This window comes from Schistocerca americana, chromosome 4 (assembly GCF_021461395.2).
Source record: "Schistocerca americana isolate TAMUIC-IGC-003095 chromosome 4, iqSchAmer2.1, whole genome shotgun sequence".
NCBI classification, from domain to species: Eukaryota; Metazoa; Arthropoda; class Insecta; order Orthoptera; family Acrididae; genus Schistocerca; species Schistocerca americana.
This window is the reverse complement of record NC_060122.1, coordinates 283126956-283154751: the sequence shown is the minus strand read 5'-3', so window position 1 is coordinate 283154751 and position 27796 is coordinate 283126956. Positions and strand designations below refer to the sequence as shown.

Genomic DNA, 27796 nt, shown 5'->3' with positions numbered 1-27796 from the left:
TGCAACTTCGTTGCTCTACTGTCTCCCAGTGATGAAAACAAAGTTGTAGGTGTGCTGAGCTTGTTTCGTATGAGGTAGGAATTTAAACAGCGTAGTGCTGATCACAGGAATTGAGAGCACGAGGGAGCAATAAACATTTTCTGTAATATTAATTGTGTAAAACTATAATAACTATTTGCTTTCACCTCAGTTACCATACCTATCCGTTTTTCGGAAGCTTATCGTAGTAGTGGCTATTCTGTCGCCACAGAAAGGTAAGTTATAGTATACATACAGTAGCTGGAGTATAAAATTTGATCGTGTGTTTATCATTTGGTGACAGCAAATGTGCTACTGCTTTGGTTAAAGCAAGAACTAGTTTGACTAGTGACGATTAGCTTCTATTAAGTTCATTGATGGATTATACGTTTTATGTTTGTGTATGTCATGATACTAACGCACTTACGAAGAGCGACAAAACCAAATATTCATCCAGTGAACGAAGCCAATACTCGATAAGTGGATTGTTAATTTCGGCGTACAGCTACATCATAACCATTGATCTTGGCAAATGTACCAAATTGCATGTAAACTGAGAGTAGTGCCATTTACATTACTTTCATCTGTCAGTTTCCATATTTTGTGTGTTGACCAGTGGGAGGTTCTTGCGGCTTCAGTCACTTTATTCTAGGCAATACATTAAGAGCTGACGTAAAAATAAATCAAGCGCCTTTATGATGTAAATCTAATACTGTCTCTATCAGAATAATTAAAGATATAAGATAGTTGTTGTTTACTCGTGTTGATACTGTATGTGTTAAAGTTTTGTAATCGTCAGACTGTTGGTGACAAGTATTTATAAACTAGCTGGAGGGATTGTAATTTTGTTCCAAGCGATCAGTATATGAGTGATAGATTTTTTTAAATCTGTTGATATATAGTATTTGTTTGTTTATATGAAATTAATACAATTTCTGGGACATGCATCACAAGGCCTACATATTGATAGTAATTAATATAAGTTTCTGAACACTTGCTGCTGCATTGTTGCATAAAGGTTTGTTTATAGGCCCATAATTTATGTTGTGTGTTTTATGTAAACAACTTCATAGTTGATGTAACTAACAAGTGACAGTCACAGTTGCACTTAGCCTGAAGACAGTCCTTGGAAAAACTAATGGCAGGAAGTTTAATTACTAGTGGTTGTGTGTAATGAAGAAGTCATTGGCAAATCATAACAGTTTTTACTTCTTCCCCCAGAACTTTAATTCCTACTCCAGATTTTTCTTTGGTTTCCTGCACTGCTTGCTTAATGTGCAGACTGAATAACATTGGGGATATGCTACAATCCTTTCTAACTCCCTTCTCAGCCACTTCCCTTTCAAGCCCTTTGATGCTTATAACTGCTGCGTGGTTTTGTAGGAGTTGTGAATAGCCTTTTGCTTCATGCATTTTACCCCTACTATCTTCATAATTTCAAAGAGTGTATTTCAATCATTATTGTTGATAGCTTTCTGTAAGTATACACATGCTATAAATGTAGGTTTGTCTTTCTTTAACCTACCTTTTAACAGAAGTCATAGGCTCAGCATTGACTCATGTGTTCCTACATTTCTCTGGAAACTGAACTGATTTTCCCAGAGGTCAGCTTCCATTCTTTTGTTAAGAAATGGTGTTAGTATTTTGCCACCATGACTTATCAAACTGATAGTTTGGTAATATTCACACCTATGTTCTTTGGAATTTGAATTATTACATTCTTGAAATTCAGGATACTTCTCCTGTCTCATATGGCCTGCACTTCAGATGGAATACCTCTGTCGTGGTTGGCCCTCCCAAGGATACCAGTAGTTCTGACAGAATGTCTTCTACCCCAAGGGCCTTGTTTCGACTTAGGTCTTTCAGCACTCTGACAAATTCTTTGGCAGTATCATGTCTCCCACCTCGTCTTCATGTATGTCCTCTTCTCTTTCTGTAATATTGCATTTGAGTTCATCTCCCATGTAGAGACCCTCAGTATATTCCTTTCACTTTTCCCTTCTTTACTGAGTTCTGGTTTGCCATCTGAGCTCTTGAAATTCATACAGCTGCTTCTTTTTTCTCCAAAGGGCACTTTAATTTTTCTGTAGGCAGTATCTGTCATTCCCCAAGTGGAATAGGGCTATGTTTTTAAACCCTTAAATTTGTCCTTTAGCCATTCCTGCATAGCCATTTTGTGCTTCTTGTCAACCTCATATTCTAGACATTAGTATTCCCTTTCACTTCCTTAATTTGCTGCATTTTTATATTTTCTCTTTTTGTCAGTTAAATTCAGTCTCATCTTCTAGTTCTTTGCAAATTATCCAGTGCTAATCTACTGCTCATAACCAATAATTTGTGGTCAGAGTGCACATTTCCCCGTGGAAATGTCTTTATGATATAAAATTTGGTTCTGAAATCTGTCGTACTGTTATATAATCAACCTGAAATCTTATGGTGTCTTCAGAGTTCTGTCAGACACGCAAAAAACTTGGAAGAGCAGTTGAATGGAATGGACAGTGTCTTGAAAGGAGAATATAAGATGAACATCAACAAAAGTGACATGAGGATAAATGAATGTAGCCTTAATTAAATCAGGTGATGCTGAGGTAATTAGATTAGGAAATGAGAGACACTTAGAGTAGCAGATGAGTTTTGTTATTTGGGCAATGAAATGACTGATGATAGCCAAAGTAGAGAGGCTATAAAATGCAGACTGTCAATGCTAAGAGAAGTGTTTCTGGAGAAGAGAGATTTGTTAACATTGAATACAGACTTAAGTTTTAAGAAGTTTTCTTTGAAAGTATTTGTATGGAGAGTAGTCATGTATGGAAGTGGAAAATGGGTGAGGAATGGTTTAGACAGGAACAGAATAGAAGTTTTTGGAATGTGGTGCTATAGAAGAATGTTGAAGATTAGCTAGATAGATCACATAACTAAAGAGGAGGTACTGAATAGAATTGGGAGAAAAGAAATGTGTGGCACAATCTGACTAGAAGAAGGGATTGGTTGATAGGACATATTCTAAGGCATCAAGGGATCACCAGTTTAGTGTTGGAGGGAAGTATGAGGGGAGGGGGGTAAAAATTGTTGAGGGAGACCAAGAGATGAATACAGTAAGTAGATTCAGAAGGATGTAATTTGCAGTAATTATTTGGAGCTGAAGATGGTTGCACAGGATAGAGCAGCACGGAGAGCTGCGTCAAGCCAGTCTTCAGACTGATGACCTCAACACACAAAACCCAGTGTTAGCGATGATTAAAATATGCTCTGTGCAAAATTCGACCTGGTGGCTTTCTCTTTCGTTCCATTCCTGCAGCCCATATTCACATGTTATTTTTCCTTTCCCATTTCCCTGCTATTGATTTCCAGTTCCCAGTCACAGTTAAATTTTCACATCTCTTAACTATCTGAATAAATTCTTTTATCTCATCATACGTTTCTTCAGAGCCTTTGTCGTCTGCAGAGCTACCTAGGATATAAACTTGTATTACTGTGGTTGGCATGTCCATAGTGTCTATCTTAGCAATGATAATATGCTCACTATGCTGTTCGTAGTAGCTTATCCGCTTTCCCATTTTCTGATTCATTGCTAAATATGCTCCTGCATTGCCTCTGTGTGATTTTGTATTTATAACCATGAATTCACCTGACCGGAAGTTCTGTTCCTCTTGCTACTGAACTTCACTGATCTAACGTCAACCTCTCCTTTTCCCTTTTAAAATTTTCTAACCTACCTGCCCGATTGAGGAATCTAATATTCTATGCTCGGACCCATAAAATGGCAGTGTTGTTTCTTCTGATGATGACATCCTCCCAAGTAGTCGCTGACTGGAGATCTGAATGGAGAACTATTTTACCTCCAGAATATTTTACCCAAGACGATACAGATGTGAAATGGAGATAAACCTCCAACTGCTCCCCATCCATCTACTGAATAACGGATGAAACTGGTGATGTATTTCTCTTTAAGAATATGTTGACCAGATCATATGCTGTCTGCTGACACCTATCGGAAAAGATAGAGAAAGAAACAACTGAAATCTTTGTAGAAAACAGTCAACTTATGGGCTCAAAATATCTGAATGCTAACTGTATGTGATCAAAGCCGATGTTGGAAAACTGGATCAGCATGGAACATTGGCCATCAAGAAGATTTTGTAGGTGTATCATGAGACCAGTTACCAGTCAGAATTGAATTTTCACATCTCTTAACTATCTGAATAAACTCTTTTATCTCATCATACATTTCTTCAGTCTCTTTGTCATCTGCAGAGCTAGTTAGTGTTTTCTTGCAATTAGAGACCATATTAGCAACAACCATTGTCCCCCAGACAAGGAACGTGTCCCACAAAACCAGGGTACTCAGGATAAAACTACTGAATATTGTGGACAATATGTCACGTGCAGTGACTGAGGAGAGCTATGGAAGCACTAAATCATTTGAACTAACCCATACTCTGAAAAATGCTGCTGAAGATGAACTGTAGTGAAGAATTTTGAGATTCTTTTGAAACACAGAAAACGGTGCAGATACCATCCAGCTAAGTATATGGAAATCTCATATTTCCATCTAGATGCCAGTTTTTCTAAAGAATTGGTCTATTCTATAAGTGTACTCAGGAGACCTAGCACACACACACATTGTCGTGCAATTACATACCATATTGGCAACAACCATTGTCCCCCAGGCAAGGAATGTGTCCCATGAAACCAGGATACTCAGGATAAAACCTATGAAATGCAAATAAATACTGATTTTTATGTAACATGATTTTACTATACAGAAACAGTTAATAGCAGGATTAGGTTCTGGTACAGTGTTTGCACTCGAGTCAGTAGTAGGATGCACATACATCCTGGCAGGCAGCTGAATTTTTGTATGTCGTCCAACTCCCAGCAAACTAAACTTGTGAAAGATGTAAATGTCCTTCATTATTTTAATCATTACTGAAGCTGCACATTGCGTATAGTCAGAGTTACATGGTTGTTTACCTATTGATGGATTATCTTGGACAACAATTCAGTTTCTTGTATACTTACTATAGGCACAGTGCAGTCCAGTATTTGTGCATTCAAATGATCATATAATTGTTGAATATTGTTTTGAGATTTTGAGGGAAAATGACTTTTTTCCTACATATGTTGTTTCGAATGGTGAAGGGATGTTGCTGGTAATGGAGACTGGAACAAGTGCTGTGCTGTCATTGCTCACATATAGTCCTACTTAATGCTATACAGTTTTGGTGATCATGCTCCCCATGTGAATGGAGTCCGCCCCGGTAGCTGAGTGGTCAGCGTGACAAACTGTCAATCCTAAGGGCCCGGGTTCGATTCCCGGCTGGGTCGGAGATTTTCTCCGCTCAGGGACAGGGTGTTGTGTTGTCCTAATCATCATCATTTCATCCCCATCGACGCACAGGTCGCCGAAGTGGCATCAAATCGAAAGACCTGCACCAGGCGAACGGTCTACCCGACGGGAGGCCCTAGCCACATGACATTTCCATTTTTATTTATGTGAATGGACAGACATCTTAAGCATGTCATGTAACAAGAGATGCGTGTTTATAGGCGTTGCCCTGCTAGAAGAGTACCTCCTTGTAGCTGTAAGAATAATAACAGAGGTGACTGGATGTTCAGCACTCTTTCAAAACACATATCACCTGTAATCACCCCAGGCTTGGCTTCTCACATCATGGTGCTGAACTTTGTCCTAAATATCAGTGCTAGATACAGTCCAGTAGTTGCCCTGCTCCTGAGCAGTGCCACATTTGTAAATTACTGTCACTGAATCCAAGGCAGATCTACTACCCTATTCAATTATTATAAACAAAACTTGGTAACAGTCATCCCCTGAGTAGCTTTTTTTGCTATAGTTTTGGAAGTAGATTACATGCTGAAGAAGTAAGCCTGTAGATCAGCTTCCAGCAAATGATTCCTGCTATCTCTGGCTGACACCTTGAGTAAAAAACATTGGTGCTAATTTGTTCCTAAAGGAAAATGCACTTCTGAAAACCATAAAACTGCAGAAAGACAAAAGAGCTGTCAGTACGTACCTTAAGAAGCTGATCTAAATATTTAAAAGTAAAAACAGTAAATCCCAGCTTTCTGAACTATTAGTTCCATCCTCTGGGATGAAAGTGGGATAAGATGCGGAAGATTAGAATTGATTGGCAGGTCACCCAGACCCCAGGATGAGAAGCACACGTCTGCTGTAAGGATGAGTACCATGCAGTCAGCAGTGGCTGGTTATCTGGTGAGAGAATCCAGGAATAAATTTTAGCCACTGCTGTCCAGACTCAGGAAAACTAAAATGGGCATCCTCTTTCAACTACAATCATCTCCTGTCCAATCTAGCAGTTGCATCCTCTTTCAATTACAATCACCTCATGTCCAACTTATCGACCAGTTTTACAGGACTGGATGATCTCCTTCCTTAAATTCATTTTATTGCATTATTTTAACTGAAGTCCTGGGAAATGACTTCAATGTCAACTTGTGTCATAAAACTGTGGTGCATGACAGCTATAGAATTGTTTTTCTTCACTTCTGCACTTGTAGGTAACCAGTTGTTATTAGTTCTTCTACAGTAATGATTAATGACAAATACAGTTGTAAAAGTAATGACAGTTGGAGTAAATAGTGATTCTGCTGGTAGTTTCACCAACAGTAATAGTAAAAGTTGAGTATTATCACTGCAGAAACATTAAAATAATGTTTAGGTAGAAATAGGATAAATATGAAGAAAATCTAGAATTTAGTGTTGGCAACTAAGTAAAACAATAGTTCAGATCAATAAATAAATTGGTATGGTGTCTCATTCAATGAAGAGAGTTGATAATAACCACCAGTTTTGGCCAAATGATGAAATGATAAACATAAATGACTCATCAAGATCCATTATTTATTAAATAGACATCATAAGAGTGACAGCTATTCTCATATTGTAATATTGATTGGCTTTGCCAACTCACGATCAAACTGTCACATTTAAAACCTAGACTTCAGGCTAGGTCACCACAACATACATTAAAATATTACACACAAACACAAAACAAATACTGGCAGTGTTCTGTTCTCTTTCTGTTTGTGCTTGTGGTGTCATGTCACAGCATCATTACATCACACAACAAAGCCTCCGACTGGTATCAAGTATATATAGCATCAGAAAATAACACTAAGCTGCATAAATACTAGTCATTCAGATACGTTATAGATGTTACACGTCATCTACCATCTACTTATCACAAGAAGACAAACTATTAGTATTACATTAAGCAATGACAGGGAGAGGTGTCCCAAATTGTCACCATATGCAACTTGGGTTATCGGTCAGTCAGGTCTTGCTATGCTGTCTACAGAGAAAATAATACTCGTAATCCTCAACACCAAACATAATTTGTTGCCCGTGATTCATTACAATTCGAAAACATATAAAAAAAAAATTGACTTATGAATGTTGGTATTTCTATGTTGCAGGAACATACCTCCAGTTGGTGATAATTCACACCGTACTTGGTTAGGGGAAATGTCAGTTTTTTCTCTCTTGTATACTTCCAAAAATTCAGTTTCCTCAATTTGTGAGAGGAACGTATTTCCATATTTATTAAGTATTTCCCCGTAATATAATTATTTGCATGATTAAACAGCTGGAAAACATTACTTTAAACAATGGAGGACACATTAAAAAGTAAACATCACAGTCGACGGAAAAGGAAATCTGAAAAGATGACAGTAAGAGGTAAGAATTAATAAACCTAAAGGCATGGAACTCTAGGAAGGTAAAAAAAAAATCATCTTAGTGATACATATTTTCTGAACAGGATCTATAAAGGAAGACAATACTGACAGAAGTGGTAGCTGTGTGCTTAATCAGAAATGTACATCTTCCCACATGAGGTCACCTGTATTAACTGAGAGCAATTCTCCTGGGACTGAAATACAAAATTGTTCTCAGTTTATTGAACATGAACCATCCGTCATCTGGGATTCACCACAAGCTTCACCGAACAGTAGTCATGGTATGTCACTAGCTTCTAAATTAGTATTGAGTGGGTACCTTTTCAACACCCACAAAAAGCAAAGTCCCTTGATATATAAATAAAAATTTTAAGTAAGGGGAAAAACCTGGAATTTATAATTATGCTTTCCTAGAAGCAGCTCACAATTAAATCATCACAGTTCTTTTTTATCTGAAATGTTGAATCTTTGCTACATATTGCAATTAAATAAATCTTGGGTTACACAAATAAATTTCTCATTGACTTTCTCAATGTAAGATTGCTTTCATTTATGTTCAAAAATAAATTTTTGATGTTCTTACAATCAAGTAGAGATTTGATGACTGTAGTTTCAGTTAAAAATTGTTTTACTGTATATAATGTTTTATACCAACATGAAAACAGCTTAAAGGTTCAGATCTTTTTTATTAGATTAAATTAGATTAGATCTTTGTTGGTCCAGGTAATCATGTAGTAAACAACTGGTACATCCTGATGTAGGATAAGTCAAAAAGCATAACAAAATATAATATTGCAAGAGTTAAATTTACATTAATTACAGTATTTTAATGTTAAATGTGCATTAACTGGACTGATGACCATAGATGTTAAGTCCCATAGTGCTCAGAGCCATTTGTGCATTAACTTATAAGATACAGAGCATATATTGTACAAATAGAAAGAGAATAAACTTTACTTGTAGACTGGTATTAGTATCACGGTAACAGTTATGTGATAGAACATTAAGGTCAAACACAAATATTTAGTGTCCTTCCCGAAGAAACTCATGCAGGCTACAGAACCTGTTATGATTCAGATATGCCTTAGCAGCTGACTTGACCTTTGACATGTCATTTACTAACTTAATTTCTGGGGGAAACTTAGTATAAATAACTTTTCTGTAATTTAGGGTTCCTTGTTTGTTTAGACTGGTGTTTCCTCTTTCTATATGGAAGTTCTTTTTATTTTAGTGTTAATGGGAGTGAACATCTTTGTTTAAAAAAAGTTGAAGATTATCCATTGCACATTTTTTTCATGAAACAGTTATCTTGTGCACGTAGATGCATGGATGTGACAGAATTTCCTGGTTTAAAAGAGTGGTCTGCAGGTTTTGTTCTGTTTTATACCTTCATTATTGTTATTCACTGAGATGACAAATGTCATGGAATACCTCCTAATATTGTGATATCATGTTTGACCACCTTTTGCCCGGCAAGTTGCTAACTTGACATGGCGTGGACTCAAAGAGTTGTTGGAAGTCCCCTGCAGAAATATTGAGCCATGCTGTCCTAGCTGTCCATAATTCCAAAAGTGTTGCCAGCACAAGATTTTGTGTACAGACTGACCTCTGCTATGCCCCATAAATGTTCATGTCAGGCAACCTGGATGGCCAAATCATTTGCTTGAATTGTGCAGAATGTTCTTCAATCCCATCACAAACAATTGTGACCGTGTGATAGTACATTGACTTTTGGGGTCATGGAGTCCATGAATGGCTGCAAAAGGTCTCCAGGTAACCAAACAAAACCATTTCCAGTCAATGATCTGTTTAGTTGAACCAGACGACCCAGTGTATTCCTTGTCAACACATTGCACACCATTATGGAGCCACAACCAGCTTGCACAGTGCCTTGTTGACAACTTGTGTGCGCAGCTTGATGGGGTCTGCACTATACTTGAACCCAACAATCTGCTATTACCAACTGAAATCGGGACTCGTCTGACCAGGCTATGGTTTTCCCGTCATCTAAGGTCCAACCAGTATGGTCACAGGCCCAGGAGAGGTGCTACAAGTGACGTCGTGCTGTTAGCAAAGGCACTCACATTGGTTGTCGGGTGTCATAGCCCATTAAATGCCATATTTTGCCAGACTGTCCTAACGGATACATTCGTTGTACATCCCACATTGATTCCTGGGGTTATTTCACACAGTGTTGCTTTCCTGTTAGCACTGACAACTCTCTGCAAAGGCTGCAGCTCTCAGTCATTAAGAGAAGGCCATTGGATACTGCATTGTCTGTGTTGAGATATAATGCATGAAATTCTGTATTCTCAGCACAGTCTTGACACTGTGGGTCTAGGAGTATTGAATTCCGTAACGATTTCCGAAATGGAATGTCCCATGTGTCTAGTTCCAACTACTATTCCATGTTCAAAATCTGTTAATTCCTGTCATGTTGCCATAATCACATTGGAAAGGTTTTTGACATCACCTGAGTGCAAATAACAGCTCTGCCAATGCACTGACCTCGTATACCTTCTGTACATGATACTACCACTGCCTTTATACGTAAATGCATGTCGCTATCCCATGACTATTATCGCCTCATTGTAATCCTTTTTGTACCCTAAAGAGCTTTTGGCAGAGAGAGGAGATATCCCAGAAAATAATTTCATATTCCAGTTGTGAGTGTATTTAGCCAGTGTATACAGTTTTCAGACAATCTTCGTTGCAGCATCCTTCTGATATTCTCATCAAGTAGCATGCAGTGCTTGATTTCTTACACACTTTTTCAGTATGTGTCCACCATTTAAGATTATTTTGGAGCCATGAACCCAAGAACTTTATTTGCCTACAATATGAATGTCCTTATAAGATATCTGAATATCAACAGGTTGCTCAGCTTTTGTCACATTGTAGAATTTTAGTTCCACTGTCTTATATGCTTTTATTACCAACTTGTGAGTGAACCAGTTTCCAGTATCTTTCAGTGAGTTTGTTGTAGACTTCTGAAGCATTTCCATTTCTTTCCCATTGACTAGCACACTAGTATCATCAGCAAACTTAATTGTGTTAACATAGAATTTGTCCAGATTATTCACCTATAATACAAGTAGGGCCTTGTGGCACTCCATATTTAATGGCTAGAGAGTTTGAATAATGTTGAATCAATTTGTTGAAACTTTGGTATTGCACAAGCACTTGCTTTCATCCGCTTTGGTATGATTTTGTCCAGTTGTTGGATGTTCTTCAATACTCTAGTTGTCAAGTTTAGTCAATAGTTTAGTGTAATGTTTGCTACCAAAAGCCTTAGTGTGATCTAGTTGTATTTCAATTACATTTTTGCCATTATCAGGTCTTTGAAGTAATTCGCTAAAGTTGAGAAACCACTATATCAGTTGATCAGCCCTTCCTGAAACCATGTTGCATGTTGTGCTTTGCCAGAAAATCTGCAACTCTTATTTGGGGAAAAAAGTCCATGATTTTTTAGAATACAGGTAGTAGAACAATGGACCTGTAGATGGCCATTTAATCTGGTCACCTATGATTGGCAAATCCCAGTTTGAAGGGAACTGTTGAGAAGGTGAGCTTATGATTCAGCGGTGAGCTCTTCAAAATTTTTAATATGACTGCCTGGTGTGCAACCTATTACAGTGGAGTGGCTCATTTGTAAAGTTCTGATAACTGAGAGGGCTTCTTTCTGGGTTGTTCGAAAGAGAGAGAGAGAGAGAGAGAGAGAGAGAGAGAGAAGTACTATTTACATTGGTATTTTCAGATGGTATTGGGCTCTATTTAGCGCGAGGTTTGATTTCAGTGAGTAATTGCACACTTATATTGTTCGAATATGTATTGAACACATTTGCTATTTCTTCAGTATCAGTGAATTTTTGGTCATTACAGTTAAATTTAATATTGGAGTTTTTGGAGTATTTAATATTGGAGTTTGCTGTTTCACTTTATTTCATACAGCTTTCATTTTGTTATTGGAATTATTTATGTAGCCGTCATTTGCCATTATTTTCACTTCTTTGACCACTTTTTAAACACTGTAAACACAGGCTACTTTAGCCCACTTTTGAACAATTTCATACAATTTACCCTTCAAACAAATCATTTTTTACTTAATTTAAGTTCTGGTAACATTTTTAACTGTAACACCTTAATTTTAGATGCTGCACACTTTTTGGCCTAATATTTTTTTCTATTTTTTTTTTTTTTTAATTTTTTAAACAAAGTAGTTTTTCAATAGAAAAACTGTGGTATAAAGGCAAGTGACAAAGAAGGATGTGAATGTTTAAAAACACATGTTATTTAATCATTACAGTACTATATTACACTAAGTTAAAAATACATAGGTAAGTCAAAGTGTAAAAAAAAAGTTTAAAAAATGTTAAAGTTCTTTCAAAAAAGGAATTTTTATGTTTAAATGAAATCAACCTTAAGAAGGCCTCTTTTTACTATCTTTGGAGGCTGAGTTACTTTAACAATGTCACACCACTGATAAAATAACATATTGCTTTCTTGGGGCCACTTCCAAAATTTCTTGGTCAGCACAATACAGTCCACTGTAGCTCCCTCCTCTCCCACAGAGAGCACCAACCCTGGGAATCAGAGTCTGTTCCAATAAACAACAACAAATTTGTCCTTTTCTACAAGTTCCTTCATGTCTCCATTGGTTCCTTTTGGGTCTTCAACATTTGCAATTGGGAAGCTTCTACTGGGTCTTGAATCGTCTAAGTTAATTGGTTTATCTGGTTCATTGACACTAAAAGAGTCTTCATCGCTGCTGGAAAAAACCAGGTCACTGTGACACTAAACTGAAATTGTCATAATCATCATCTGTTGATGAAAGGCTGATCGTTCTTTTACCACTTCTTTTCTTTTCGTTTCCATCTAATTTTTTTTTTTTTTTTCCTTTTCAATTTTTTTCTGTTTTTTTAAAGTTTCTTTTCCTTTCTTTTTCTCTTCTATTTCATTCTGCTGTTTTTGTTGGTACTGAAGGATTTCAATTGAAGATATACTTTTTCCTGCAGGGACTTCCAATTTTCGAGATTTTTTTGTTTGCGGCTGAACAGCTTCTTGTCTTTTTTCCTTAAGGTGTTTGGATAAATGTTTGTCCTATTAAATCAAGGTTAACAAAAGCATTGTATGATGACAAACGTTTGACAATCTCTTATTTGCTGATCGGGTGGATTCCAGCCTTTTTAAATCCAGCCAAAAGATTATCCCGTACATTCGACTCTATGCTGTCTAAGGCCTTTTTTAACAATCTTGGGAAAATGTCCTTTGATAGTGTGGATGCAGCTTTGCCGCTGTCTGATTGCTTCCACTCTGTAAGAACTTGTCTCCATTTCATCTTGAGAGGCCTAAAGTAAGCTAAATCAAGTGGCCGTGTTAAATGCGAAGAGTTCGGAGGCAGGCAGACAAATTGGATGTTGTTCTTTTCACAAAGTTTAAGAACATTCACACTTATGTGTGAACTGAGATTGACACTGATGACCACTTTTTTTTTTTAGAACAGGAAATAGATGAGTTGAAAACCAATCCTCAAAAGTTGCACCATCAATCCATTCTTGTTTTGTACTGTTATATTGTGCCCCTTCAGGGCTGTTTTCAGCCCACATACTCCGTAAATGCTCTCCTTTATATGTAACATAAGGAGGCAACGAATCAGCTTTAGCATTACCACAGAACATGACACTTATGTTAGATTTGGTGGAATTCATTATCCGTTCTGGGTACTTGCAGTCTCTCCTACATATCAATTGTTTCTTTCCAGGGTCATCTGACATACAAGTTTAGTCGTAGTTATAAATTATATCTGGCGATACATCATTGCCGCCTCTTTCAGATTCTCAGTGTACTCTGTCATTATTTTTCATGAATCTGAGTGCGATTTCATTTGATGTTACACGAAAATTTGACTGCCAACTGAGGGTGTCTCTTTAAGAATGACTTAACTCAGTCACGACCCGGAACATTGTTACAAACAAATTGTACAGTCTTTCCTTTTCTAGTTCGGTAGGATTTTATGATGTACCTCAAACAAAGTTCATATAGTGGGAAACCATATCACACATTTTGTCAATATGACTAGCAAAAGCTAAGTCTTCTTCTTGTGAAAGTACTTTAGAATGGCCTGGGGAATGTGAAAATGCATTCTTCAACTTGTTTTTAATAGTGCTTCAGCGTATTTGGAAATGTTCAGCAGCCTGCCTTTGTGTCATTTCACCAGATCTAATGGTTTCTAAACAAGCTTGAAGATGTTTGTTGCTGTAGTCAGCATATTTTCAACTCCCTGGAAGACGTGTGTAGTTGTAGGGCATCTTGAACAAGCTGAAACCAAACATATGTAATAGAAATATATTCACTATCAGTACCCATTTTGCAAGCTAATTGTAGAACTTTACCACTAAAAATAACAGTTTTATAAAAGTACAACCAACTTTTGCCCAAAAAAAAAAAAAAAAAAAAAAAACTGGGCCAAAGTGGATCGTACTTTACAGGTTACTAGAACTAATTTAAAGATATATGAAAATGGGAAGACATGTTGTGTTTCACAGAGTTCTAACTACAGCATGGTATAAACAACTAAAAAGAGTTCTAAAAAACATACTTACATTAGAAGTTCATGAAGAAATCTGTCATATACAGAAAGAAGTTTTTAAGGTTAAAATTCCATGTGTTTACACTAGACACACAACTTGTGGTGCTGCATCCTAGCGGCAAACCGAGGAATCACTTGAACTATCAGGCAGCTTGATTGATCCTACCACCAAGCGGAACCAACTGAAACTATTTCAGATACTACCACAAATCGCTCAATAAAATGTGTTCCATTTTATTTTGCTTTTGGGCCAAAGAAGGACCCTAGGGCTAAAGTAGCCCGTGCTTATGGTATCATTTTAGATTTTTTGAAATATGCCTGTTAGTCATTAGATACTATGGAAGACTTGAGAGATCTCATATAATCTTCACTTTTCTGCAAATGACTTTTTTTATACTTGTCACCAAGGACTTTTTTGTGCTCCTGTATTTTAATTGGAAATGACATGTACAAATAATGTGAGAAGATACCCAATAATATATTGAACTTTTCATCTGTTCTTTCACATATGTACACTTCAGTTTGTGTGTCATCCCTTAGTTAATCCCTAAAGTGCTATTTTCACTGTTCCTTTCTGCATAATTAACCTCATTGGTGAAGATATTTCAAGAAGCTTTGCAAAGTGTTCACTGAAACCGTTGTTGATGTTTCTAGCTGTGAATTTACTTGTTCGTCAATATCAAATCAATAGTGGTCCTGGATGCACTTGTGACTGTGGCTGAAAATTTGTAATTGGGAGCAAGTTGTATGTTGCAAATACAGCCATAAGATCATCTCTGTATTTTGAAACTTTGTTGAAGTCAGTGTTAAAATCTCCACTGCTTGTTCAGTGTGTCGGTGCCATACAATGAATGGCCATATGAAGAATGGGAGTTATTGCTTGTATTTCACATATCTTAACAATTCTTGACCTAGAGAGAGTAATGAAGTTAAAGCAGCTAGATGTGCAATTGCAAAATAGGAGAGAAGACTTGTGCAGCACATATCACTGATTATCAAAGATATAATTCAAGATTGTGATTTTTTTTATTTGTATCACAATATTTTTGAAACAAATAATTAACATCACTTTAGAATCTTGATCAGTGATACACCTGTTACTAATATTTAATAAGTGAGACTTGCAGCATGGATGCTGTTCTACCCTGACTTGCCATGATACTTTACACACTCCAACTCACAGTCCTGTTTTGATTGTGCACTTGACTTTATCTCAACTTGAACTTTTGTTCAACTTGAGTTCCTATGCTAGACTGCCATCAAGACTGTGTTTGTCCATATTTTTATGTTACCACGTTTTTCTAAGTGGTTAAAAATTTAATTTCTTAAATTGTGCTTGCCTCTTGGTCCTTGAAGTTTATCAGCACTTTTTGTAAATATTTAAGTTTGCTACACCAATAAACACCTTGGTTACATGGCTGTGAGCTCCTTGTAACTTAGGTGACACAGGGGTATCATAGGTCTCTGCGCAACATATCTAGCTGCTTTCCCCACAAAAAAGGCTCCCCAGCTACATTGCTATGGGCTGTAACTAAGAATGCACAATCATTTAAAGCCTGTTCATGAAACACTGTTAATAGAGTTTCTTCCAGTTCAGTTCCTTCATTATCTCTGTGACAATCCCTCATAGATTAAACAAACCTGTGACCATTCGTGTTGCCCTTTTCTGTATACATTCAATATCCCCTATTAGTCCTATCTGGTAAGGGTCCCACACAATTAAAAAATTTTCTAGAACTGTTCACATGAGTGATTTGTAAGCAATCTCCTTTGCAGATTGACTGCCCTTCCCCAGTATTCGGTCAATAAACCAAAGTCTGCCACCTGCTTTTCCCACAACTGGACCTATTTGATCTTTCCATTTCATATCCCCCCAAAATGTTACACCCAGATATTCGTATGAGTTGACTGATTCCAAAAGTGACTCATTGGTCTTAGGGTACTACAATTTTTCATTTTGTGAAATGCAAAATTTTACATTTCTAAACATTTAAAGGAAGTTGTCAAACTGTGCACCACTTCGAAATCTTATCAAGATCTGACTGAATACTTATGCAGCGTCTTTAAGATGGAACTTCATTATAGATAACTGCATCATCTACAAGAAAGCTGATTTTACAATTAATATTGTCTGCAAGGATATGAATACAAAACATGAACAGCAAGGATCCCAACACACCTCCCTGGGGCATACCTGAACTTACTTCTACAGCTGACGATGACTCTCCATCCAAGATAACGTGCTGTGTCCTCCCTACCAAAATGTTCTCAATCCAGTCACAAATTTAACCCCATATGATCATAGTTTTGAAAACAAGTTTAGGTGTAGTATTGAGCCAAATGCTTTTCACAAATCAAGAAATAAAGCATCTACCCAAAGTTTTCAGTATGTTGTGTGAGAAAAGTGCGAGTTTGGTATCACGTGAGCGAGTTTTTCGAAATCCTTGCCGGTTGGCATTGAGAAGGTCATTCTGTTCAAGGTACCTCATTATGGTTGAGCTCAGAATATGTTCCAAGATTCTACAACAAATCAATGCCAAGGATATTGGTTGGTAGTTTTGTGGATTACTTCTATTATCTTTCTTGTAGACGGGTGTGACCTATGCCTTTTTCCAAAAACTGAGCACTTTTTTCGTTTGAGGGATCTACAATAGATTATAATTGGAAGAGAGGCTAACTCGGCCACAAATTCAATATAGAGTCTCACAGGGATTCCATCGGGCCCCGGAGCTGGGTTCAGTTTCAAAGATTTCAACTGTTTCTTAACATCACTGACACGAATACATGATTCATTCATCTTTTTGGTGGTACAAAGATTAAATTTGGGCAATTTTACTGGGTTTTACTTTGTAAAGGAACATTTGAAATGGAGTTAAGCATTTCAGTTTTTGGTTTGCTACCCTCGATTTCAGTTCCTGTCTCATTCAGTAGGGACTTTGGTGCCACTAATAGCCTTTTCATGTGACCAGAATTTCTTTGGGTTCTGTGAAAGATCCCTTGACAGTGTTCTGCTGCAGTAGTCATTGAAGACATTGACAGCCAAACACATTTCATTAAGCATCTGTCTACCTGTAGCCCTCTGCTATGCAGTAATCTCTTGTTTCCTTAGAAGTGTCTTATTACTGAATGGCCGCTGTTTAATGCTTCATGGTGTTTATATGCATATTCTTTCATTTATATTTTTGCAAGTAATAATAATACAACAACAATAATAATGATGATGATGATAATAATGGCAATAATCAAAAATAACCTAAAAGGAAAGACTGTCATCTCAGTTTCTGACAACTGCTGTGGCCAAAATCAGAATTGGAACATAGTTCCATTCTGGCAGTTTATAATATCATCTGGATGATTTCAAGTAATTGAGCACCATTTTGTGTTTGTGGTCACGTGATGTTGCTTTCTGATAGAAATTTTTCAACAATTGAAAATTCATGCACCAGCAAGTACAAGATGTGTACAGCCCAGAAGAGTCGTCTGATATCCATAAATCATCCAAGAGGAATCAATTTGCTATTTGTAGCATGAGAAGGGAGCATTCATTTCAGATAAGACATTTGAAGGAAAATGTCTTCAGAAAGTAAACTTTTGATAGTCTGGCTGTCAACCTAAGGAACGTATGCACGTGGAAGGTGACCGCTGAATAACCCATCAACCATATTCATCAGCGACACATTCTATCATGACATACGGCATGAAGTAAGTTTCAGGAAACATGGGAAGCAAAGCCCAGTCCTTACTCTTTGATTAAAATAAGACAGAACAAGACTCATTGAAAAGAAGAAAGCTACTGATGTCCTGTCCCTCTTAGATTACAACCCTCCTGTTCATCATGGAATTTTCTTGTCACTAAAACCAACACAATTGGACAGTGTAAACATTAGTGATGAGAGTTATGAGTGATTAAGTAATTTTTAGCAACGAATTATGGAGTTGTACCTTTGTGTAATGGTTCTCGTATAACTATCGGTCATTACGTTTTGTTGTTAGCGTAAGCGATTTGGGTAACATAGTGGTATCTCCACTTTATTAATGTGTTTATTTCAGTATGTTTTTCGGTCTGTATCATGTCCTTTTTATGTATGTATGGAAGAAAGTAGGTGTTAAAAGCCACACAGAACTAAAAGAATGTTAGAATAAAAGTATTCAGATTTTTGGATCAGTTGCAATCTTCTATCCTCTTATTTTGGCACTTACCATTTTGTTCCATTGAGCAGCTTAGTTGTCCTGAGACCAGAAACTGCATAAAAAGCAACAGCATTCTTTTTTTTTTTTTTTTAAATTCTTGTGAGGCTGGCACAAGAGATGTTCAGTATGCTGTCCACTATTTTCTGCCACAAGTTGAAATTGGAAAAACAGCATGTTTCATAACAGATCAGAGTTTCTCAGGGGTCCTGTTCAGAATACACTGCATAGCATGCTCCTTCAGTTCAGCTACACTTGTAATCGCAGCACTGAACACGGCATCTTTCGGATACCCCACAGCCAGAAGTCACAGGGTGTCAGATCAGGTGATCTGGACAGCCAATCTGTAGGGAAACGACGACTGATAATCTTAGCATTTCCAAGATTTTTCTACAGCAGCTGCTTCACTGGCTGTGCAATGTGCAGAGAAGTGCAATATTCATAAAAATGGTCCTACCCACACATTAATGCTGTTGAAGGGTTGGAGTCATACTGGTGCACAAAAGATTCTAATGCACTCATGCTCATAAATTAAGGATAATGCTGATACATGGTGAAACAACACTCCGGTGGGCGGTTTGCAGGATTAAATCACATCTGGGTATGACCTTGTGGTGCATTTGACCTGCGGTCATCGCACGGTGACACAGGCAGCAGTCCATATACGCAGAGGTGTGTTGGTGGTGCATGTCAGAGTATGGTGCAGAAAGTAAGTGTGCAGACATTTTCAGATGTGCTAATGGTGACTGTGTATTGAAAATGACTCAAAGAACACATATTGATGATGATACGAGGGGTAGAATACTAGGACGACTGGAGGCTGGTCAAACACGGCAGGTCGTAGCACGGGCCCTCTGTATGCCACAAAGTGTAATCTTAAGATTATGGCAACAATTCCAGCAGACAGGAAAGATGTCCAGGCACTACAGTATGGGATGCCCACAGTATAAAACACCACAAGGAGACCGATATCTCACCATCAGTGCCCGCAGATGGCCATGGAGTACTACAGGTAGCCTTGCTCGGGACCTTATCTCAGCCACTGGAACAGTTGTCTCCAGACACGCAGTCTACAGATGACTGAACAGACATGGTTTATTCACCTGGAGACCAGCAAGGTGCATTCTACTGACCCCTGGTCACAGGAGAGCCCGTAAAGCCTGGTGTCAAGAACACAGTACATGATCATTGGAACAGTGGTCCTAGGTTATGTTTACGGACAAGTCAATATATAGTTAAACAGTGATTCCCGTCGGGGCTTCATCTGTCATCAACCAGGAACCAGATACCAACCCCTTAATGACCTTGAAAGGGACCTGTATGGAGGTCGTGGTTTGATGGTGTGGGTTGGGATTATGTTTGGTGCACGTACATCCCTGCATGTCATTGACAGAGGAACTGTAACTGGTCAGGTTTATCGGGACATCATTTTGCATCAGTATGTCCATCTTTTCAGGGGTGCAGTGGGTCCCACCTTCCTCCTGATGCTTGATAACGCACAGCCCCAACGAGCTGCCATCGTGGAGGAGTATCTTGAAACAGAAGATATCAGGTGAATGGAGTGGCCTGCCTGTTCTCCAGACCTAAACCCCATCGAGCATGTCTGGGATGCTCTCGGTTGACGTATCACTGCATGTCTTCAAACCCTACGACACTTCAGGAGCTCTGACAGGCATTGGTGCAAGAATGGGAGGCTATACCGCAGCAGCTGCTCGACCACCTGATCCAGAGTTTGCCAACCCGTTGTGCGGCCTGTGTACGTGTGCATGGTAATCATATCCCGTATTGATGTCAGGATACATGCACAGGAAACAGCAGCATTTTGTAGCACATGTGTTTCAGGATGGTTATCTCAACTTATCACCAATACCGTGGACTTACAGATCTGTGTCGGGTGTGTTCCCTATGTGCCTACACTACTAGCTCAAGTAGTGCCACGTTGTGTGGCACCACATTCTGCAATTATCCTTAATTTATGAGCATGAGTGTAGCATTTACCAGTGATGGTACAGGTAGCAGGACTTGCAGGAATCATCTGCTCAAAAAAATATGGCCCTACGATAAATAATGCCATCAACTAGCACCACACAGTTACCTTTGAAGAAGAAGCGGTACTGTTTTATGTGTGAGCAGATTTTCCATTACCCATATGCTGCAATTATGTGTATTGACATGGCCTTGTAGATGCAAATGAACTTTGTCTGTCCACAGCATGTTCTTTGGCTATTCATTGTCCACTTCCATGCAACCAAGAAATTCTAAAGAAAATGTTTGTCTGACGGGTAGGTCAGCAAGAAGCAACTCCTGAACGTGAGTAATTTTGTATGGATTGCAGTGCAGGATGTTTCTGAGAATTTTTATGCACCACACTCACAGGCATGTCTGAAGTAGTGTTCATGTTTGTACACTAACACTTGACCCCTCCTACAAGGCTGTGTCCTCATCATCTACAGACATCATATCAGTTGTTCTCCCTCTGCCACATTGCACTTCTAAAGAACCTGGTGTTTCAAATTCCATAATCATTTTCTCCAGATCCTCAGCAGATGTGGGACAAACACCTTTATCATATCCTTGAGTGTCCAGAACTTCTGCAGAGCTACTGGCACACAGTCACCGTTCTTCTAAAAGAGCTTCACCATAATTTCCATTAATGTCTCCCTTATCTTTGATAATATTCCATTCAAATTTGATGTCTTTCTGAGGAGTGGTTCTTTTTATGCAGGATTTTGAAAGTGGAACTTTAGTTGTAATCACTCTGTATATAACATTAGTTAAATACACAAAATGAGGGGAAGTCTACCATCCACCTGTAGTAAAGCAATGCTTGGTGCACAGAAACATGTAACAGAGAACAGTAATCACACTAGTTTTTGAACTCTGCTCCCTTCCCCCCCTCCCCCCCCCCCCCCCCCCACATGCAACAACACAGACACCAAACACACACTCTAGCAGTCACAGTGAGAGACTGATTACTGAGAGTACTTGATGGTTAGGTGGAGGTGGGGAAGGGGGCAGGCAAGGCCACACAAGGCAAGGGGGTGGTAGTGGGATAATAATGTGAGGCAGGTCTTTCGACAGATGACTCAGTGGCTCCACAGTAAGATGAGAGAGTGCGGAAGGGGTGGGGGAGGGAAATGGAGAGGAAGGTGGAGATGAAGAGGGACAGGGAGGGGAGAGACAAAAGGGAGAGGAATGGAGAAAGGGGAGAGGCTGGAGGTGGGGGAGAAGAGAGAAAGAGAGAGAGAGAGAGAGATAGAGAGAGTACCCGCATGAGGGGAGTGGGAGATTGGTTGGGGAAGGCAGTATACAAGCTGGACAGGGAAGGAGTGGTTGGACAGAAGAGATAAGGGAAAAGTAAGAGGGGCAATGTGAAACAGGTTAGCAGAGGTTTAGCCCAGGGGCAAGGCAAGGGTGCAGGATATGCTGGAAAGAGAATTCCCACTTGCATAGTTCAGAGACACTTGCACTTTTCCAGACCCCTGGCATAATCTCCCACTAATCTGTTCCCAATGCCTCACAAGAACTTTTCCCATCTCTCTTCTGTCCACATCATTCCTTCCCATTGAGACCGTGTACTGCCTTCCCCAATAAGATAGATTGCTACTTACTGTAAAGATGACACATTAATATATAGTGAGGCACAATTAAAAGAAACGTACACTTTAGCTTACAGCCACAGGAGAAGAAAGAAAAAGAGAAACACACAAACACTTCCAAGCACAGAGGCAAGCACAACTCATGCACACATGACTGTCATCTCTGGACCAGAATGCAGTTGTCAGATTATGGAATAGCAGTCTGCAGGGGCCAGGAAAGGGGAAGGGACTGTAGTGTATGAGTGGGGGAAGAGAAGAGTGCTGTCTGGCAGAGACCAGACTGCCAACAAGTGCAATGTCGGGAGGCTGTGGGGACGGGGGAGGGGGAGCAGAACAAAAAAGGAGAGGAGCAGGGAAAGATGGGCAAGTGCGTTGACAAAGGGTGGCAACCAAAGAGAATGGGAGATGAAAACAGGGATGAGATGATAGGACAGAGGGGGTGGAAAACGTTAGGTGGAGAGTGTGGGGACAGTATGTTACTGTAGGTTAAGTCCAGGATAATTTTGGCTGGATAGCTCCTGTCCCAGCCTCTGATGGGATAGGAGATGACCATGACAGGACTGGAATATGAAGTGGTGGATTGGGCAGGTCTTGCACCTGTGCCTTCCTCAGGGATATGATTCTTGTGGCGAGGGGTTGGGGTTGGGATTTAGTGTGGCATAGCGATGGGCTAGGGTGTTGCAGAGATTGGGTGGACAAAGGAATACCGTTTTAGGAGTGGTGGAAAGGATCTTGGGTAGGATGTCCCTCATTTCAGGGCATGATGATAAGTAATCAAAGCCCTGGCAAAGGATGTGGTTCAGTTGTTCCAGTCTGGGGCAATATTGGATCACGAAGGGCAGCACTCCTTTGTGGATAGTTCTTGGGGGTTGTATGAGGATTGAATGCATCAGGAAAAATACCACAGGAGATGTGTTTGCAGACCAGGTCTGATGGCTGGTGCCTGCATGTGAAGGCCTTGGTGAGACCCTCTGAATACTGGACTAGGGAGTTCTTGTCGCTGCAGATACACCCTTCCCATGTGGCCAGGCTGTACCTTCTCCCTATTCTCATCTCCCATCCCCTTTGTGTGCTGCCCTCTGCCAATGCACCCACATCCTTCCTGCTTCTCGCCTTTTTTTGCTCCGTTCCCCATCCCCACCTCCCTGCCCCACAACCTCCTGACACTGCACCTGTTGCCACTCTGATCGCTGCACACTCCGCAGGACAGCACTCTTCTCTCCTCCCAACCATACACTTCTATGCCATGTTGTAATTGCATTCTGGTCCAAGCTAGCAGAGCTGACAGTTGTGTGTGTGCACCAGTCAGTGAATGTGTGTGTTAGTCACTTTCTTTTCCTGATGAAGACTATGGACAAAAGCTAATGTGTAAGTGCCTTTTAGTTATGCGTGTCTGCAACTTAACATTTCATCTTTACTGTAAGTAGCAATTTATCGTTTCTGTACATTTTTGAAATCTGTAGAACTGTTGCGTATGTTTGAACATGCTTCTCCAAATCTATTAGATGAATTTTCAAACAGTTTTCACAGATAACTCGAGCATTGCTTGGGGCACCCATATTGGCTTTATTTTGTCAAAATCAGATCACAGAAATAAAAGATATCATAATTGAAATTTTTATCCATACTGATATTGTAACTACAAAATTAGCTCTGTTACTTTTTCATTACTAACCCATGAACCATTTTGGATGAAACTTGGTGTGGGGATAAAGTGAACTCTAAAGAAGACCTTGGGCTGCTTTAGAAAGTGTATAGTACAACCCACTTACTGATTTGAAGAATATTACAGCAAATTAAGGAAAATATTTACTATCTGAAAAACCCAGTCACTCTTTACTTTTGATCTTTATTGTATATGTGAAAATGCTTTTATTAGTTGATATGTGCTATGTGAAATGATTTAAAGTAATGAATACAATGCTTATACTATCTTCATTGTGTTTAATCCATACTTTTACACTATTTGTTGCATAATTTACACATTGTATAATGCGTAGCTGTTAGACCATAGGCCTGAGTACTTGTCCATCCAACCAATTAGCTGCTTAGTTTACAATAAATAATGCACAAACGATATCTCCTTTGTGGGATGATGAGAACTTTATTTGTTTATAGTTCGAGTAATACAGAACAACTTTTAGACACAGTATACGTCAAACAAGACTCGTGAGAAAACAAATGAGATGCCTGGTGATTGGTTATTAAGAACTATGCACAGTGACAGCTGAACATAGAATAAACATGAACATATAAATTGCTGTAAACTAGGAGTAAACAGCACGGAGTTAATAGACTAAACACAGTGCACCTGGCAGGCAGTGCAGAACTAATTTGACAGCACAAAGTTGAACATTCGCAACACAACATACGCCTGAAACATTCGTACACTACACTGTACAGAACTGCTGGCTGCGGTCAATACAGCTACTTCAGTAGCACAATGCATGGATGCGTACTGCTAACCATTCCTCTCTGTATGCACTGCTTGGCAGCAATGCTGCACATGCTGACATCTCAGGCATTCGGACAACTTGGGAGGGGGAGATTAGGGAACACATCAAGAGTTATGCTTACCTGAACAGGCAGACACATAAGGGCAACTGATGTTATTGTGCATGCAACTTATTTACAGTCACTCACCATAACAGAACAACTGATAAGTGACCATGAGAGTGTTTGTTTGGGTTCTGTGTGATGGGTGTACTTCATCACAGAAAGAACAAGAGCTCGAAAGCTAGTGTGAATACATTTTCAGTTAACAGTTTCTGTGCATCACACTTCTTTTCACTACGGGTGAGTGGTCGTCTTTTCCTTATTTTACATATTTTTCCATCCAGGCATTTCCATTATTGTTTGATATTGATTAAACCAATTGTATATGTAGTCGTTATCCTTTTTAAATTGATTAGATCATTATGTACCTTAGTGACAAACCCGAAAATTATAGGCATTACTGTAAGAATTTCATTCTCAAATGCAGAAGCTGATGGCATATAAGTTACTTTATTCAGCACAAACATTGTTATTCTGTCTTGATTTTTCCCCCAGAACAGAATTCCAAGATAATTGATTTAATTACACCACCACAAGGAAAGTGTCTCCCAACAAAGAAACCTGTCACCAGTAAACCAACAAGGAAGTTGCCAGGAGCAGCGTCTCCTTCATTTTTGACAAAATTGCTGCATCTCTCCGAACAGTACAAATACAGTGAAAGTAAGAACTATTTCTATTGTTTGCTAAATTTCTGCATTGATTTCAGAGGAATATGAAACATGCAACATTGTTTGTATATTTTGCTCTTTTTCCAGATGTGCACTCTGAAGAGAAGGAAGAGGAAGACAGTTTGTGTGATGGAGAGAGTGTTCTTCATAGTACATCACCAAACCGTGATACTGTTAACAGGCAAGAGACAGTTTCATGCACTTTACTGGTAAAAGATGATTTTGGCATGTTGCTAGAAAATGATGATGATGATGATGTCATCCTACAATGCACCCAGAAAGTGGAAGAGACGATAAATGAATTGAAACATAAAAATTTTGAGCTGCCTAATGCTTCATTATCACCCTGCAACATCTTTAGAAAGTCAAATATGGTTCAGCCAGATGAAAGAGCAGCTTCCAACAAACATGTTGCAAATATGGTGAAGGTACCAAGCGGAAAGAAGGATGTCAGTTCAGAACTGTCACCAGCACCTAAGCCAAGAAGATCGAGAACGCCAGGATCTGCCAAATATTACAAATATGGCCAATTTATAGGCTATGGTTCTAGAAAGTCCCCAAGAACAAAGAAAAACTTATCTGAATCTTTAACTCATCAGGAAATCCATGATGACTCTCTTGAAAGTGCCCTTCAGACTTTGGTAGATGAAGATTATTCTTTTCTGGACACATCAGCAGGTAGTGATGTGAACAAAACAACAGAAATTAATAAAAAAGGCAGTGGCAAGAAGAAAAGTGTGTGTGACAGTCCTACAGAACGAACTGATGTTACTAAGGTGAAAACTCGTCAGAATGATGTAAGAAATTTGTCTAATGTTTGTCGCCTAACTTCAAAAACGTTAGAACCAAAAATAAATGAACGACCAAACACAAAATCTAGATTAGGGAAACCCAACAAAAATTCATTGGACAACCATTGCACTCTTTTATCTGAGAGTGGAGATGCATTCTTTGAAACGGCAGCTTTAGAAGATGACATAGTAAATGAAACTGAATTGGTGAATGTATTGGAAATAGTTGAATGTAAGTATGTTCAGCAATGCAGTTACATTTGAGAACCACTTATTACTCCTTATAGCTAGCAATTTTGTGTGTATGTTCTACTTAATAAACTTTTGTTTGAAGATGTCAGTAAAACGAGATCTCCAAGAACACTATAACTCTGACCTGTTGCACTGTAGTCATTGTTATTGCAAGTGATTAACTATTTTCCTTCCTGTTAACTTTCAGATGCCATATCTTACACTCACATGATATGGCTATTAAACTAACAGTTTTGTTATGCATTCCAGAGGCAGCATGAATAATTCTTTTAAAACTTGCATTGATGTTTATTAATGAATGTATTGTATTTTCTCTTTAGCTCAGGCAGTTACCAGTTCACCACCTTTAAGATGCACACCAGAAGAAATTCAGAGGAAAAGGATAGAAGCTAAACAAAAATTAGCCAAAAAGAAGTTGAATTCCAAAACAAAAACCTCACTTCCCAGTGTTATCAAGCCCAAAAGATAGCATAGTAGTTTAATTTTATGGAACGCAATGATGACGGATATTCTTTTGTATATGCAATCATTTTGGAATAGTATTTTTGGGTCTCGCTTTTCTGTGCCCATTGCTGAAAATAAATGAGAGACTGTCATGGTAACCTTCATACTATGATATTCTAATTGAGAGCAACAATATTTTTACATTGTTATTGATCAGTGAGATGTTTAAAAACTGTAACAGCATGTACAAAGTTTTGTGCAACTGCAAATTACTCCTTAAAAATACAGTCTTTTCATAAGTCATGTTGTGTTGTTACCTGGAGGTATTTGTAATTTTTTTATATAGTATGTACATAGAAAATATCATTATGTTAATTATGGTTTTTTGTTACAGGTGTATTTTCTAACACTGTACTTGTTGAATTAATTCATCATTGTTTACTATATTGCCTGATTTTTCTGGGCGTGTGTGTGTGGGGGGGGGGGGGGGGCAGTTCCATAAATAGTAACCCAGTGCTTTGCTAAAAACAACTTGTGTTTTCGTCAGCATTCCAGAGCCCACTTCTTATGAATTCTCATTTTGTTTCTAGTCATTATGATGAACAGAGTAATAAATATTTATTCTCATGAATTATTTGTAATTTTTGTGTAATGATAGAAATAAAACAAGTTCATACAGAATTTAGCTGGGTACTTGAAGTGGCATATCATTAACTGCAAGAAAGAGTACCATAAGTGAAACAAATTGAATGTACTTTAATAGCTTACTACAATATTGATACGGAGTACAATTTATATGTAAGCTCCAAAGTGCTAAGAAATTATGCTTTACTATAAAACTCCATTGTGATCTTTAAAGATTTTATTTTGAAATATCCCAGGCAAGCTATTTCAAGAATTGCACATTTTGTTCAACTTGCCATTGAGTAAAATTGAGATTAGGTTGTGTGAAAGATACCAAATGATCAACAA

The 27796-nt window shown here is 38.5% G+C and overlaps 1 protein-coding gene across 4 annotated transcripts; it reads left to right on the top strand.

Annotated features, from left to right (window-relative positions):
- Positions 1-8: 8 nt before the first annotated feature.
- LOC124613989 lies at positions 9-27264 on the top strand. Of its 4 annotated transcripts, none has more exons than XM_047142778.1 (6): positions 9-74; positions 7477-7738; positions 7821-8018; positions 25165-25329; positions 25425-26360; positions 26701-27263. In XM_047142778.1, exons 2-6 carry the CDS (start codon positions 7669-7671, stop codon positions 26847-26849), a joined length of 1518 nt encoding a protein of 505 aa, XP_046998734.1. In that variant the 5' UTR covers positions 9-74; positions 7477-7668; the 3' UTR covers positions 26850-27263. The 4 variants fall into 4 exon arrangements, with proteins under 4 accessions (XP_046998734.1, XP_046998732.1, XP_046998733.1 ...); XM_047142776.1 differs by lacking the exon at positions 9-74 and adding an exon at positions 81-254; XM_047142777.1 differs by lacking the exon at positions 9-74 and adding an exon at positions 282-552.
- The last annotated feature ends 532 nt before the right edge of the window (positions 27265-27796 follow it).